The sequence below is a fragment of the Podarcis gaigeae genome, assembly GCF_964106915.1.
Source record: "Podarcis gaigeae genome assembly, chromosome: 17".
In the NCBI taxonomy this organism is placed as follows: Eukaryota; Metazoa; Chordata; class Lepidosauria; order Squamata; family Lacertidae; genus Podarcis; species Podarcis gaigeae.
Window position 1 is genome coordinate 30,467,866 of NC_139694.1, and position 15,350 is coordinate 30,483,215.

General features: G+C 46.6%; 1 protein-coding gene across 1 annotated transcript in view; it reads left to right on the forward strand.

Annotated features, from left to right (window-relative positions):
- Nucleotides 1-15,350, forward strand: part of LOC310835449 (ovostatin-like) — a 57,265-nt gene that overhangs the window by 12,018 nt on the left and 29,897 nt on the right. Inside the window, exons 8-17 of the mRNA XM_083720082.1 lie at nt 621-732; nt 3,469-3,583; nt 3,711-3,820; nt 5,770-5,928; nt 7,846-8,064; nt 9,262-9,319; nt 10,602-10,759; nt 11,830-11,979; nt 13,198-13,365; nt 13,993-14,128. Of these exons, the coding sequence (XP_083576208.1) occupies nt 621-732; nt 3,469-3,583; nt 3,711-3,820; nt 5,770-5,928; nt 7,846-8,064; nt 9,262-9,319; nt 10,602-10,759; nt 11,830-11,979; nt 13,198-13,365; nt 13,993-14,128 (1,385 nt within the window). The remainder of the gene's footprint in view (nt 1-620; nt 733-3,468; nt 3,584-3,710; nt 3,821-5,769; nt 5,929-7,845; nt 8,065-9,261; nt 9,320-10,601; nt 10,760-11,829; nt 11,980-13,197; nt 13,366-13,992; nt 14,129-15,350) is intronic.

Below are 15,350 nucleotides of genomic sequence, written 5' to 3' on the forward strand. Positions count from 1 at the left end.
CTGCATTGGCAGGTTTCGCCTTTCCCGTAGCAAAACGTCACAACTTTGGCGGTATCAGGCCTTGGGCGGAATCCTTTAGTCCATCTTCCTCTTTGCGGCGGCGATACCAGGGTTCCCCGTTAAAGGGTTTCTGAGGGGAGGCTTTGACCGTACGCCGAAAGGTCGTCATTGCTCTCCCCTGCAGCGGCGGCGTAACGGGGGCGGCTATCTCTGCTTGAACATATGTTCTCCAGAGCCAGCCCATCCCCCCCACACACACACTGGATAACCCTGATGCTCCCTAGGTCCCCAGCTGGGGACTGGGGAGGGAGAACGCCCAATGCCTGAGCCAAGGTCTACCCACATTTGAAATTTAATAAAGTTGTGGCCAATTTAATCCCATAGCACGTTGTCTAGAGTCGTTATTCCACATGACGGGGGGGACCACTCGGGATCTGGGGACTCCGCCTGTCCACGCAAAATTTATGTCAGCATGCAAAGGCAGCTAACATTTGCTGAGGTGCATTTATCAGAGGAAACACATTTCAAATGCATCTGTGAATCTGTAGTCCTTTCTGTATTTGTAGCTCTTACCTCTAGGCCATCTATTCTCAAATACTGTATGCTTCTTTCCCTTCTAGGTATACGTATGGGCAGCCAGTTGAGGGGAAAGCTCAGCTCAGTGTGTGCAGAAATCTCAATTTTTATGGAACTTGCAAGAGGGACCCTGTCTGTGAATCTGTTAATAAAGAAGTAAGATACATAGTTCCTTATCATTTTCTGTCCTCCTTCTCCCTCCATTGTCTCCTTCTCCCTCCATTGTCTTCCTTTCCCATTAGGCCTTTTTGCACAGTCAGAAAAATTTATTCCACAAATAATGATGCAGTCCAGTTTGCAATGAAGTCAAAAGTGCTGTATCGTCCAATCTTTTGAATTATACTCCGCAGACCTCAGCCCAGGGTAATAGCCACAGTACGTATCCTGCCCTCATGTAATGGATAGGGATGGAGCTGTGTACAGACTTGCTGCCAGGAGACAGATCATAGAGAATCACAGAATTGTAGAGTTGGAAGGGACCACAAGGGTCATCTAGTCCAACTCCCTGCAGTGCAGGAATATGCATCTGTCCCATGCAGAGATCAAGCCCACAACCTTGGCATTATCAGCACCATACCAGTGGCGGAGGAACCCTCCCCGGCACCCAGGGTGGGATGCCAAGGGGCGGGGTGAACCGCCCGGTGGCGCATGCACGATGTCCATACGGAGTGTGCGTGTGCGGCATCCCGTATGGAGTGGCACTTGGGGGGGTGACTGTACATAGCTGTCAACTTACAGATTTGAAAATAAGGGACCAGCAGCCTCGAAAATAAGGGACCAGCAGCCAAAATAAGGGACTTTAGTCAACCAGCAGCCAAATGAAGCCTCAAGCAGTGGTTCCCACAGCGCAGCAACCCGGCAAAGGGGATGCAGCAAGGAAAACCACCGTCTCCTCTCTGCTGGGAAGCGCTGAGCAAAGGTGAGTCCCCAGGCAACGCGGCCGATTTGATTGGCACAAAGCATGCAAGCTCCACCCCCCCCAGTCGTTCTTAGTCTCCTTATTGGGTGAGCAACGCAGCCAAGCAACACAGTTGGAGCTCCCTGCTCCCTGGCCAGCAGGGAAGGAGGGAGAGGAGCTGCTTCCTTTGAAACCCAGGAAATTTAAGGGACATCATCAATAAGGGACAGCAGTGGGACACGGCACTGGGATAAGGGACTTTCCCGCCAAATAAGGGACAGTTGACAGCTCTGGGGTGACAAGATGGCCCCTGCCTCCCCCCAGCTGTAGAGCAGCTGAGGGCGCGCACAGTCAATATGAGCGCCGCTTACAGGGTGTCTGTATGGGCTGCCACACATGCACACTCCGTATGGCTGCCATGCATGCGCCTTCCATATGAGAATCCTAATGGGCTGCCGTGCAAGCAGCATCCTGTACGGACTGCATATGTGCGACATCCTGTATGGAGTGCACACATGTGGCATCCATACTGACTGTGTGCGCCCTTGGCCGCTCTACAGCTGGGGGGAGGCAGGGGCCATCTTGCACTCCCCCCCAAGTGTCGGACTGCGCCCCCCCACTTCATACGCCTCTGCACCACATTAATCAACTGAGCTAGCCTCCTCCCTTTTCCAGTCTGTTGGATGTGAGCTCTAACACTGCCTCTACAAATCTGAACAAAACAAAAATGGTTCATAAAACTGGGGGCATGTGGGAACATAAGAATAAGGAGCCATTGCTTGGTGCTCATTTTTGCTTTTCATTAATTGCTGCATCCTAGAATTGACTACAGCTCACCTCACTGGTCTACAGAGCCCCAGGAATTTTGAGTTCCTTCCTGTCTGAATAAGTATCTGGGTCACAGCACAAAGCCAGGGAGGGCCATGGAAACCAGTAGACTGGGGATTTGTAGAGTGGGATCATTTTCCTACTGTATTCTTCCTTTTGGAGTAATGGTGTCATAAGTCATAAAGTTCAGTCTGAAGCTTATTGGGTATAGGCTTCTTAGTCACTTGGCGGTGGCAGTAATTGGTTAAAGCACTCTAATGGCCTGAAAGCCATTAGAGCTGAGCCATTGGCTGAGCTTCCCCTGAATCCCGGAGAGGAGATAAGGGCAGACAGTAGGATCAAGAGATGCTGTGGCAGAAGAAGTAGGAAGCTATGAGAATACAGGTCTGAGATGGCAGGAGGCCAAAGGGCCAGACATGGACATGAGGGTTGTGGGAAAGAGCAGCCCAGGGGAAGGGAAAGAAATCTGGGACAGAAAACTGCAAAGATAAGGAAAGTTGGCTTGTACTGATTTAAAGACCTCTGATACTTCTCTAATTTATTAATGGTGGGCTTCCAGAAGCAATTTCCAGCACACATTGGATACTGCATGAAGAGGAAGATGTTGGTTTTTTTTAGGACTGCCTTGGCTTGAGGAACTCAGGAGCAAAGGATAGAGCATGCATTCAAATTTTCTCAATGAGCCAACTGAACATAGGCGCGGGAATTGAATCATGTCTGCAGGCCTTTGAAGCTGTCCATGGGCACCTTTCAGATCTTCCATTGAAGTTGTGGAAGCAGTTCTAGCAGAGCTATAGCTGTGTGAACAGGGCTATAGCCACTCCTGCCAATATCTTCCAAATGGATATTGGATAATTTAAGCAAAAGCACACATGGGAAACAATTCTTGGAGCTGGTCCACGGGAAATGGAGGGGCAACATGTTGCCTTCAAACTCAGCTCTCTTAGGGATGCTGCAATGACTGGGCATGGCTCCAGGAGATCAATAGCGAATATCAATCTAAGTAGGGGGACACCCTGAATCATATTCAGACATCTGGCATGCATTAAAACACAGTGTCTTCTTGGAAGCTGTTTCTATTGTAATCAATGGCACTGGGCCAAATTTAAGCAACACCAATTAATTTTCATTCTTGTGTTGGATTCCTTACCCCTCCTCTTTTTCAGCTGGGCAAAGATGGCTGCCTTGCCCATGTCTTCAGTTCCAAGACTTTTGAGCTTAATCGTTCAGGGTACTGGATGAACCTAGATGTGAAAGCCATTGTCACTGAGAAAGGAACAGGTAAAGCCATCCACGTAATCAAAAAGCGACTGCTGGGAAGATAAATAAACAGCAGCCATGAAACTATTTAGGATAGTTTATTTCATATTAGTGAGCTAATTATGTTTGTTCTTGGACTCTCGCACAGGGATACAGAGTGAACGTTCAGCCTACATTTCAGTTTCTCGGATACTGGGGACTGTGACATTTCAGAATATGGACCGGGACTATAAAAGGGGGATCCCCTATTGTGGTCAGGTAAAATGAGAAGCTGAGTATGACCCAGCCTAAATGCCTATATCTAGAGATGAGTGGCAAAACTGAAGGAATGCCTTTCTAACTGAGAAACAAAACCACATATGCCACTGAAATTTCAGCTGAAGGGAAGTTTTAAGTAAATGCAGGGTGGGACATAAACAGATTTGCGCAGGCGAAATATCTAATAAAGTCTAGTAACAAACATTACGACTGTCCTACAGATCCCCAGGGTGTCCCTAGATTTCATGAAATCTGAAGTGAATCTGAGAGCTTCTTTTTACTACGAATTTTTTGTTTTCCAAAATAATAAAACTCTTGAAAACAACAACTGGGTACAAGTCTAGTTATGGGATACAATATCTACAAAAAAAATTAAATTGAATATGTAGTGTCATTTCAAGCATATTCTTAAGACATATTTGAGAAGTTGGTGGGAGGCAATTGTTATCTTCTTCCCTTACATATGAAAAGAATGGAGACCAGAATTCAACTGAGGTAGTTTTACTACCCTTCTAAGCCTTGTTAGTCACTCTGTGATAGCCACATCCCGAATGATGTTGAACCTCAAGGGGTAGCTCAGCCTGAGATTTCCAAAAACATGCTATCGCCAAATGTGTGGCTAACAATAGGGGAAACCCCCCCACAAATCTTTATGTCAAATAGTGAGGCTAGAATCTATGATTATGTCAAATAGTGAGGCTAGAACAAAAGCAGGGCTAAATCTGGATTTGGCGAGAGAGGTTGTTTAACAATTATAAAAATAATATCAAAGACCCTGGTCCAGAACATATGAATGATTTTTACATTCCCACCAAGCATGGAAATAAGTTTCGAGATTCCCACATCCCCTTCAACAGAGAGGGAATAAGGATTTATTGTTTTTCCTAATCAAAACGTGAAACTGAGAGCTCTTGTAGAATACTAGAAGTATGAGCAAGCTGGAAAATCTCCAGTTCAAGCACTCTGAAAATTTGAAATTTACTCTGTAGTTATCAACATTAACCTGAAGGTTCTTCCTCATGTGAAACCCATGAGAAATGTCGGGGAAATCAAAATAAACAGTTCAGTCCTAATTCCCTGATCATAGAATCATAGAGTTGGAAGAGACCACAAGGGCCATCGAGTCCAACCCCCTGCCAAGCAGGAAACACCATCAGAGCATTCCTGACATATGGTTGTCAAGCCTCTGCTTAAAGACCTCCAAAGAAGGAGACTCCACCACACTCCTGGGCAGCAAATTCCACTGTCGAACAGCTCTTACTGTCAGGAAGTTCTTCCTAATGTTCAGGTGGAATCTTCTTTCTTGTAGTTTGGATCCATTGCTCCGTGTCCACTTCTCTGGAGCAGCAGAAAACAACCTTTCTCCCTCCTCTATGTGACATCCTTTTATATATTTGAACATGGCTATCATATCACCCCTTAACCTCCTCTTCTCCAGGCTAAACATGCCCAGCTCCCTTAGCCGTTCCTCATAAGGCATCGTTTCCAGGCCTTTGACCATTTAGGTTGCCCTCCTCTGGACACGTTCCAGTTTGTCAGTGTCCTTCTTGAACTGTGGTGCCCAGAAATGGACACAGTACTCCAGGTGAGGTCTGACCAGAGCAGAATTCAGTGGCACTTTGCTGCTTGATGGGTGGGTGGGTAGGCAGTGAAATGTCCGCTTCTATAGAGACCCCTGCTGCTCCTTCCAAAATATTGTGTTTGGAGGCAGGCTGCCATTGGCTTTGGATCCACTAGATCAAAAGTCCCTCTGATTTCTCAAGGGGTCCAATTTTAAATGCCACCTGACTTCTGCAAGGTGACAGGCCTTCAGAAGTTGTGGTTGCTTCACACCTCTGCTCCTTAGCTAGGATTCAGGATCACTCTGCAAGATAAAGCCTTGGGTTTGGAGAGCATTGCCGAGTCAGAGATGAGCCACTGATGTTTTTGGGGTTTTCCTTCTCCTTCAGATAAAACTGGTTGATGTTGATGACTCTCCCCTTGGAAATGAGATTATCCAACTACATGTCAACAACAAAAATGTGGGCAACTACAGCACCGATGGAAACGGCACCGCTGAGTTTTGTATTGATACCTCAATGTTCTTTAGTTCAGATATCTCACTCAGAGTAAGTGACCGACAGAAGCCAGGGCTATTGCACACTTCTCCAAACAACTCTTCGCCTTTCTCTTTTCTTAAAGGTGCCAGTGCTGTGTTGCACATGTTTACATGTAATAGGTAGCTAGTACCCAAGTCAAGGAATAGGGAACTGTCCCCTTTAAGTAACTACCATATTTTTCCGTGTATAAGACGCCCCCATGTATAAGACGACCCCTATTTTTTTTTAACCCAAAATTAAGAAACCAAGTTGTGTAGCTTTTTGGGGGGGTGGGGGAGGTCACTTCTGCCAATCGCTTACCCGCCTGTCCGCCACTGCCGATCGCTTGCCACAGCCACTGCCGATCGCACACCTCGCTGCAGCCACCAATTGTCTGCCCGCTAGCCGCCACCAACAGGCCACCCGTCCACTTGCCGCAGCCACCAATCACCTGCCCAGTTGCCGCAGCCACAGCCAATAGCCAGCCGGCCTTGCTGCAGCCCCCAATCACCCGCCCAACTGCCGCTGCCAATCTCCTGCTTGCTGCTGCCATTAATCGCACGTCCCCCCTCTGCACTATCCATGTATAAGACGACACTCAATTTTTGCCTAGTTTTTTTTTTATATAGCATAAAGCATTGTCTTATACACAGAAAAATACGGTATCTCCAATAATAGTTGGGGGTACTCCTGGATCCTTTGCTGTCACTTGAGGCTCAGGTGGCCTCAGTAGCCTCGGAGTGCCTTCCATCAGCTTTGGCTGGTGGCCCAGCTACACCCCTATCTGGACAGGGATAGCCTAACTACTGTTGTCTATGCTTTGGCAACCTCTAGGTTAGATTACTGCAATGTGTTATACGTAGGGCTGTCTCTGAAGACGATTTGGAAACTTCAGCTAGTGCAGAATTCAGCAGCCAGGTTGCTCACCGGAGCAAGACAGTTTGAGCATATTACACTGATCCTGGTCCAACTGCACTGGCTACCAGTTAGTTTCCAGGTCCAATTCCAATTCCTGGTTTTTGACCTGTAAAGCCTTAAATGGCTCAGGACCACAATACCTCAAGGACCACCTCTTTCCATATGAACCTACCCGAACCCTGAGATAATCTTCTGAGGCTCTTCTTCAAGAGGTCCGGAGGGTGGCAACACGAGAACGGAGCTTCTCTGCAGTGGCTCCCCATCTGTGGAATACTCTCCCCAGGGAGGTTTGCCTGGCGCTTTCATTATACAATGGTACCTCGGGTTACAAATACTTTGGGTTACAGACTCCGCTAACCCGGAAGTACTACCTCGGGTTAAGAACTTTATCTCAGGGTGAGAACAGAAATCGCGTGGCGGCGGGAGGCCCCGTTAGCTAAAGTGATACCTCAGGTTAAGAACGGTTCCAGGTTGAGAACGGACCTCCGAAACAAATTAAGTTTGTAACAAGGCACCAGGCAAAAACATTCCTTTTTAACCAGGCCTTTGGTTTATCTGATTTACATCCCATGCCCTTTAAAATGTGAGTTTGGGGGGGGGGGGCTATTGGGTTGTTTTTTTATTATTATTATTTATTTTGTGGTTTTATATCTTGATTTTATTCTGTGAAGCGCCCTGAGGCCCCCAGGTAGAGGGCGGTATATAAATTCAATTAAAAAACAAAAAAAGAACAAATCAGTCACTAAAGCTGTATGTCCCTATTTGCAGCTTGTAATCCAGGCATAGGCAAACTCGGCCCTCCAGATGTTTTGAGACTACAACTCCCATCATCCCTGACCACTGGTCCTATTAGCTAGGGATGATGGGAGTTGTAGTCCCAAAACATCTGGAGGGCCGAATTTGTCTATGCCTATTGTAATCCGAAGGCTTCCAATGACCATGACTTGTCCAATTCCCATAGAGAAATAACGTGATGTCCTGATTTCTACATCTTCCTCCTCTCTGCCCTCCCTTCCCCATTGCCTACAGCTAATATATAAACCCAATGACAATTGCAACAGTGATGGCTGGTTATTACCCTACTATCCAGAGGCCTATCATTCAGTCCAGCGCTTCTACTCCAGAACAGATAGTTTTGTGAAGATACACCAAGTGCCAGGAGAGTTGCCGTGCGACCAGGTCAGCAGAATCAAAGTCTCCTACAGCCTGAATATAAAAAGAAGGAACACTGCAACCTTCTATTTCTTTGTAAGTATCAAATTGCTGCTCAGTTTTCTTTATTTGACATGGAGGTATTTATTGGGGGTGGGGTGGGGGACATATGCCTGCAAAAAAAAGAAAGAAAGAAGATGAAACAAACAGAGGGCCCCACCAAAATGCAAAAGGAGGTATGTGACCCATAAACAGATGTTGAGAAGGAATTTTTATTAAGCTACCTGACTTGTTTCAATGAAATCTTTTTCTGGAATGATTATTGTAATCCGTTCTGTGGCAAAAATATGTTCCCAAAGCATTTGAGCCAATGCAGAGCCAGCGACGGAGCAAGCCGATCGAGCGCCCGGGGCAGTGCGCATGCGCTGCGCCCAGGGGCAGGGCCAGTCACGCAGGGGGCGGGGCTAGCCAGGGCAGGACGCTCCACTGGGCCTTCGAAGAATCTGCCTGCCTCCTCCCACTCAGCCACCCTACAGCTGAGGGGAAGGCAGCGGGCGGACCTTTGGGGGCAGCGCAGAGCTTGCGGGCACCCAAGCCCCCGCGTCACTCCCAGCTGGGTTCAGGTGTGGCAAAGCCAGATGAGTAGATTTCCCCCATTCTGTATCATTGGTTTTTCTCTGCACTCTTCCTGAATTCTGATTTAACTAGGAGATGATCGTGCATGGCTAACATTTCCTTTTTTATATAAAAAGACATTTTGAAAACTAGGAAAATGGTGAAATTCATTCAGAATGCAAGTTTAATGCTCCATGCTCCAAAGCTGGAATGAATTTTGAAGTTTTCCTAATTTTTCTCATATCTCAATATATATCAGTTTATATATCCCCCACCCCCCAGCCAGGTTACAGATAATGCACTGACAAAACACTGAGTGTGCTGAGCTCAGAACAACTGATTCCCTTGCTCAAAAGGAGAAGAACTATCAGAAATTCCACCACTGCCACTATGGGCCATAGTTACTGAGTGACATGAGGACACGTGGCAATTTTTGCACGGTAAACATTGCAGGATTTTGCGTGTGCACGATCATTAATATGTTTTGTATAAGGTGAATAAGGATTCACCGAACAGGAGAGAGAAAAATTAGTTTTGATACATTTCAAAATATCAAAGGGCTTCCAAACTTGTATTCATAATTTGAGATTCTGCTGTGAGGCGATTTTTTTGAACCATACTTCTCCCATGCCCTTGAGTTACACTGCCTGTTGCTTATTTCCTTCTTGGTGTACACAGGTACTGGTGAAGAACAAAATTATAAACTCAGGCAGAAAGGTTGTCACCCTCAGTCGTGGTAAGTAGTGCTGTGCCAAAATTTTGTGGTGTTTGGTTTTCCTCATGAAAACGGCCATTTTGAAGGGCACGAAAGGGTCTGTAAACCCCCTCCTACTGTTGTGTGTGTTTTCTTGTACCTGTTCACAGCTATTGTTGCCCCTCATTCTGCTCTTAGCTATTGTTGGCAAGAATTCAGGTCCAATATGCCCAAAACATTGAGAGCCTTTCTTCATTGGTTTCCAAATTGGACTACACTATAGGGCTGATCTTGGAAAAACTGTTCCTGGAGTGCCAACTCGCTGTCTCGTTCCACAGTAAACCCTTAGGGTATTAGACTCCTCTTCAGTGGGGTACCATATTGCCCCCACAACAGCAGTTTCTTTGTTTTCCCCTGCTTGGGAATAATCTGGGACCCTCCAGCCTTTGAAACCTTATCTGGCTGCTACTCCATCTCTCTTCCCCAAGGTGATTTATTTCTTGGAGGGAGGTACAATATGTTAGAGGCTCTGGGTCAGGGCCAGCCCACCCATGGGGCGGACTGAGTTAGCTGCCTCTGGTGATGGAGTCCCCCAGGGCACCGCACCCACAGGTGCCTAACAGAAATGGCAGTGGCTTCTAGCGAGATCTCATGAGACCTCACTGGAATCCACCGCCACATGGCCCTGGTAAGTGAGGCATTGGTAGAGGTTGGCAGGGGGGAGACAGCAAGGACAGCACGTTCCCATTTTGCCTCAGGCGGAAAAACTGGATGAGCCACCGTAGCTCTGGGTATAGGAAGAATGTAGGTGAAATGTCTGCCTTGATTTTGCTTGCAAAATGTGCTCGTGTGTCAAATTCTTGCCCCACCACATACCGTATTTTTCGCTCTAAAAGACGCACCAGACCACAAGACTTTTTGAAGGAGGAAAACAAGAAAAAAATATTCTGAATCTCAGAAGCCAGAACAGCAAGAGGGATCGCTGCACAGTGAAAGCAGCAATCCCTCTTGCTGTTCTGGCTTCTGGGATAGCTACACAGCCTGCATTCACTCCATAAGACGCACACACATTTCCCCTTACTTTTTAGGAGGGAAAAAGTGAGTCCTATAGAGCAAAAATTACGGTACATTCTTTTTTTAAAAGCCCCGTTGGTTATTTATTATATTTGTATACCATGATCCTGAACGGTGATTAAGTCTGTTGAGCCAGTGTAAATTTTGTTAGTGTGCAAGCCTCTTTATCGTCTTCTCTCAAAGCCCTCTGCCAGGAGCCTTGTGTTTCAGGCTGAGTATTCCAGCTTGTCTCTCATTGTTCTCCATGCAGATGATTTGGCAGCTTCCAAAGGCCACTTTTACATCTCACTTTCTGTCGATGCAAACATGGCTCCCGTTGCCACGCTGCTGGTCTATACTCTACATCCTGAGAGGGAGGTGGTTGCTGATACTGCCAGATTCGAGATAGAAAAGTGCTTCCACAATAAGGTAAGATAACACAATGAGGTAAGAACTGCAAAACACTTCATATGCAGGTAAAGGTACCCCTGACTGTTAGATCCAGTCGTGGACGACTCTGGGGTTGCGTGCTGACAATAACAACAACAACAACAACAACAATAATAATTTATTATTTGTACCCCGCCCATCTGGCTGGGTTTCCCCAGCCACTCTGAGCGGCTTCCACAAAGACCAAAAATACACTAAGATGTCACACATGAAAAACTTTCCTGAACAGGGCTGCCTTAAGATGTCTTCTGAATGTCAGGTAGTTGTTTATCTCTTTGACATCTGATGGGAGAGCGTTCCACAGGGCGGGCGCCACTACCGAGAAGGCCCTCTGCCTGGTTCCCTGTAGCTTTGCTTCTTGCAATGAGGGAACCGCCAGAAGGCCCTCGGCGCTGGACCTCAGCGTCCGGGCAGAACGATGGGGGTGGAGACGCTCCTTCAGGTATACTGAACCGAGGCCGTTTAGGGCTTTAAAGGTCAACACCAACACTTTGAATTGTGCTCGGAAACGTACTGGGAGCCAATGTAGGTCTTTCAAGACCGGTGTTATGTGGAACATGGCAATTTGTTCTTAGGAAAGCTCCTTGAAAAGCTGGATGAGTTAAGCTTTAGTTTCTTTTTGGTCTTCTGGAATTTCAGAAGTTTGCTCATTGTATGGAAGTTGTATGGCTTACAGCAGAATGTGAGGACAAGTGTTTAGTGCTTGTCTAACAACCCCTCTCAGCATCAGCTTGCCTCCCTCCCTGATGATGTTTCATACCCTGGGGACTAGCCATCAGTTCCAACAAGCATAAGACATGTTCAGCTAGAAGATAAAATAAATGTGCCCCACTCCATAATTCATTTTCCTATTCAGCTATACAGGAAGCCCCTACTGATAAGTGAAACAAACCCAGTGTAACACAATAGGCCACAACAGGTTTCTCAATCTAAGTATGGTGGCTTTCTAAGAGTCTAAGATGGAAAGAAGGCTTTATATTAAGGTCATCTAGAAATCAGTTGGCCTTCCCATGAAATTAATCCTTCAAATGTTTTATACTTGATTTCAGGTCAGCCTCCAGTTCTCCGTGAAGGAAGCTCTTCCAGCTTCAAATGTCAGCCTTGATGTCAAAGCTGCTCCCAACTCCCACTGTGCTCTGCGAGCTGTGGACCAGAGCGTTCTTCTCTTGAAGCCAGAGACAGAACTGTCAGCTGAAAGTGTAAGAGCAAAAGCCACCTGCCTGTTTCTGCCCACACCGAATCTTGCATGCTGAGTGTAATGATCTCAGGCAGGCAAGCAAGCCCCAATAAGAACTAATGAGTCTCTGGCAGTTTTATGCCACATTTATTTACAATTTACGTCCAGAGCATGGCTCTGAGCCTGTCGCATTTAGCTACGAGTTGGTCATTCTGAGTCTCTGCCCCTGTCACAGCATGAAGGGCGCCAAAGTCCAGTCCTTCCTCTTTTGTACTTCCGTTGCATTTTAACCCTTTCAGCTCTTCTGGTTCTACCTCCCGGTTGCCTGGCAACCCCTTCAATGTCATCTATCTCCTCCCCTCCCTCTGCCTGTGAGCTTTCCAAGTCTGGGAACTCTTGATGAAGGGGGGCTGAACTAACCCACTCCTGCTCTGTCTGTGGCTGCAATCCCTCACTTCCAGAGTCAGTCCATGGCCAGAGGTGGATTTAGGGCAGCATGACCAGTTCCCCTGTGCTGGCCACCGAGTTGAAGGGGGCACTGTAGGGCACTGCAAGTATGATGCAGTGCACACGCAGAGCAGAATATGAGAGGTGAGGGCACCAAATTTGGGGCTTGTACAGGGTGCCACTGAAATTTGAAAGACCAAACTCAGTCACGATAAATTCACCAGCTCTGGCGTTTCTAGACCTTTCTCACCACTTTGCTATTTTTCGGGCTTTCGGGCCCTAGTCAAGAGACATGTTTTGTCCTGCTCTGAGTATGAGTCTTTGCTTGCTCCCATCCTGCCACCCTAAGTGGTAACCAGGATGACAAAGGGTTGGCTGAGAGGTTGCAAGGGCAGCAGAGATGATTATATCAGAAACTTCTGCTTTGGTGATGCGCCACTTCTGTAAGGGATACACTAAAAGTTAGGGTTGCCATATTCCCAAAAGTGAAAATCCCCCCTCCCCCCAAAAAAATATGGCCAGGTTTTCCGGATAGGTTTTCTGGATATTTTGCTGATTCAGCAAAAATCCACTCAGCCGCCATTTTTGCAGCCCGATTCCTGGGCGTATGGTAGCCCTACTAAAAACCAAGGTTGTACAATATGGAATCTTCCAAGGCAAGCACGAGTCTCACCCTGTGCAGGCTGAACATTTCAGTCATTTGTGACACAAAATTTCAGTGTCTGTGTCCAGAATTTCATTTTATTTTTAGCCCTGTTTATAACAGACTTCTGCACTGGTTTCTCCTTCTTAGGTCCACAGTCTCCTTAGCTATGATATGTTTGGTTACTACTTCAATGGGCTCAACCTAGAGGATGATCCCCAAGAGCCTTGCATTCCACCCGACAACATATTTCATGATGGCTTGTATTATGTTCCTGCTAGCTTCAACTATGGACCAGATATCTATGCAGAAATAAGAGTAAGACTTGCACATAGCTCTTTTGTGAGCAGTTAAGAGAAAAGAAATGTCTAACCATCTCCATTCTCAATAGTGTTTTGGAGGGTTTTTTTTTTTTTTTTTTTTGTGATTCTCAGCAAGATTCCACTTTACTAGCTTTCTAACTACCAGTAGCTTTCGAATTACAAAGCAGTCAATGAAATGGAGCTTGGAATATTAAAGGCTATACATTCCAAAGTGGGCAAAGTGTCAGGTGACTCGGCAGGAGACCCATATGACTCAATCAGCTGACATATAGAGGAATCAAGTGGCGTAGAGCTGGAATGTGGTCAAGGAGGAGAACGAATGTAAACTGTTTTGCAAATATGTTTATATTAGGCAAAAACGGCATATAAAATAAGGAGAGATTCGCACTAAGATGTTGATTAATTTTCATGAGAAATCTTTTTTCAAAAGTTGCAATTGTGTAGAAATGTGGAGAATTTAAGATTAGAAATATGAGAAAGAGAGAGAATCTGAAGTTGACAGATCCGTCTATCCCTAGGAAGAAAGGATCTAAATAAAGAAATAATGGAGATGATAGTAATATTAAGAAAAAGAGGAATTTGTGCAAAATCTTGAGCTATTTATTATTATTTTCAAATTCAGGCTACGGGTGTAAAGTTTGTAACCAACTCCCGGCTTCGGCAACCGGTTATATGCTACAGTGGCCGTGGTCCTTTTCGGCCTTTTGAGGAGTCATCTGAATTTTTTGCCAGAACCACATCTGGCCCTATCCTTGCAGGTAATTTGGGTGGGGATGGTGCAAACTCGTAATGTTAGATGGAGAATGAAGTGTAGAACTGCAGAATATCCTGAACTTTTCCTCAGCTTTTGCTACCATTCAGCATGGTTTCCTTCTGGAGTACCTTTTTGGGATGGGAGGGGGGGCTTACTATTCTGGGCTTACCTAGTGAGTCGGTTCCAGAAGGCAGCAATGGGGAACTGCTGTTCTGCCCTGTGCCAGAAGGCTGTTGCATCTCACAGGCTTTTTCACATCTACATGAAGTTGCTAGGAGGTGTCACCTGGAGTTTGGTGTCAACCATATGTAGATGGAGGTGGTGGAAGTTCTGAATCTGTATGTGGCAGCAGTTTTGGACTGGATGAAAGTGAACCAGCCAAAGTTTATTCCAGAAAAGTTGCCTGGTGTTCTGGTAGGTAAAGGTAAAGGGACCCTTGACCATTAGGTCCAGTCGTGACGGACTCTGGGGTTGCGGCGCTCATCTCGCTTTACTCGCCGAGGGAGCCGGTGTACAGTTTCTGGGTCATGTGGCCAGCATGACTAAGCCACTTCTGGTGAACCAGAGCAGTGCACGGAAATGCTGTTTACCTTCCCGCCAGAGTAGTACCTATTTATTTACTTCCACTTTGACGTGCTTTCGAACTGCTAGGTTGGCAGGAGCAGGGACAGAGCAATGGGAGCTCACCCCATGGTGGGGATTCGAACCGCCAACCTTCTGATCAGCAAGTCCTAGGCTCTGTGGTTTAACCCATAGCGCCACCCGTTCTGGTAGTCCTGGATTATATGTTTAGCCTATCCGGGATAGTACTGCATTCCTCCTGGAGCAGCAGGCTTATCGTTTGGGGAATGCTTTCTTGGATCCAGACCTGAACCTGGATATCCAGGTGATTGTAGTGGCCAGCAGTGCCTTCCCATTGCTCAGTAATTTCAGCATCAAATGATGCATTGTGTTTGCATGAAGACAGACCTGCATGCTATCAAAAACATGGAGATACTGCTGGAAATGTTAGCTCTGTGTCATTCTCCCTTTGTGATGGCCTGGGACTCGGGTTCAGACTCGGAGCCAGAGGAGTCTCAGTCTGCACCGGATCCTTTGCCCCAGGCGGCATGTGAACCCAGTCTGGGGCCTGATTCAGTAGAGTCCCAGGCTGCACAGGTTCCCCTGCAACAAGCACCAGCTGGGCCAAGTCAGGGGCCTGAGCCTGCCCTGGCTCCAAATGCAGG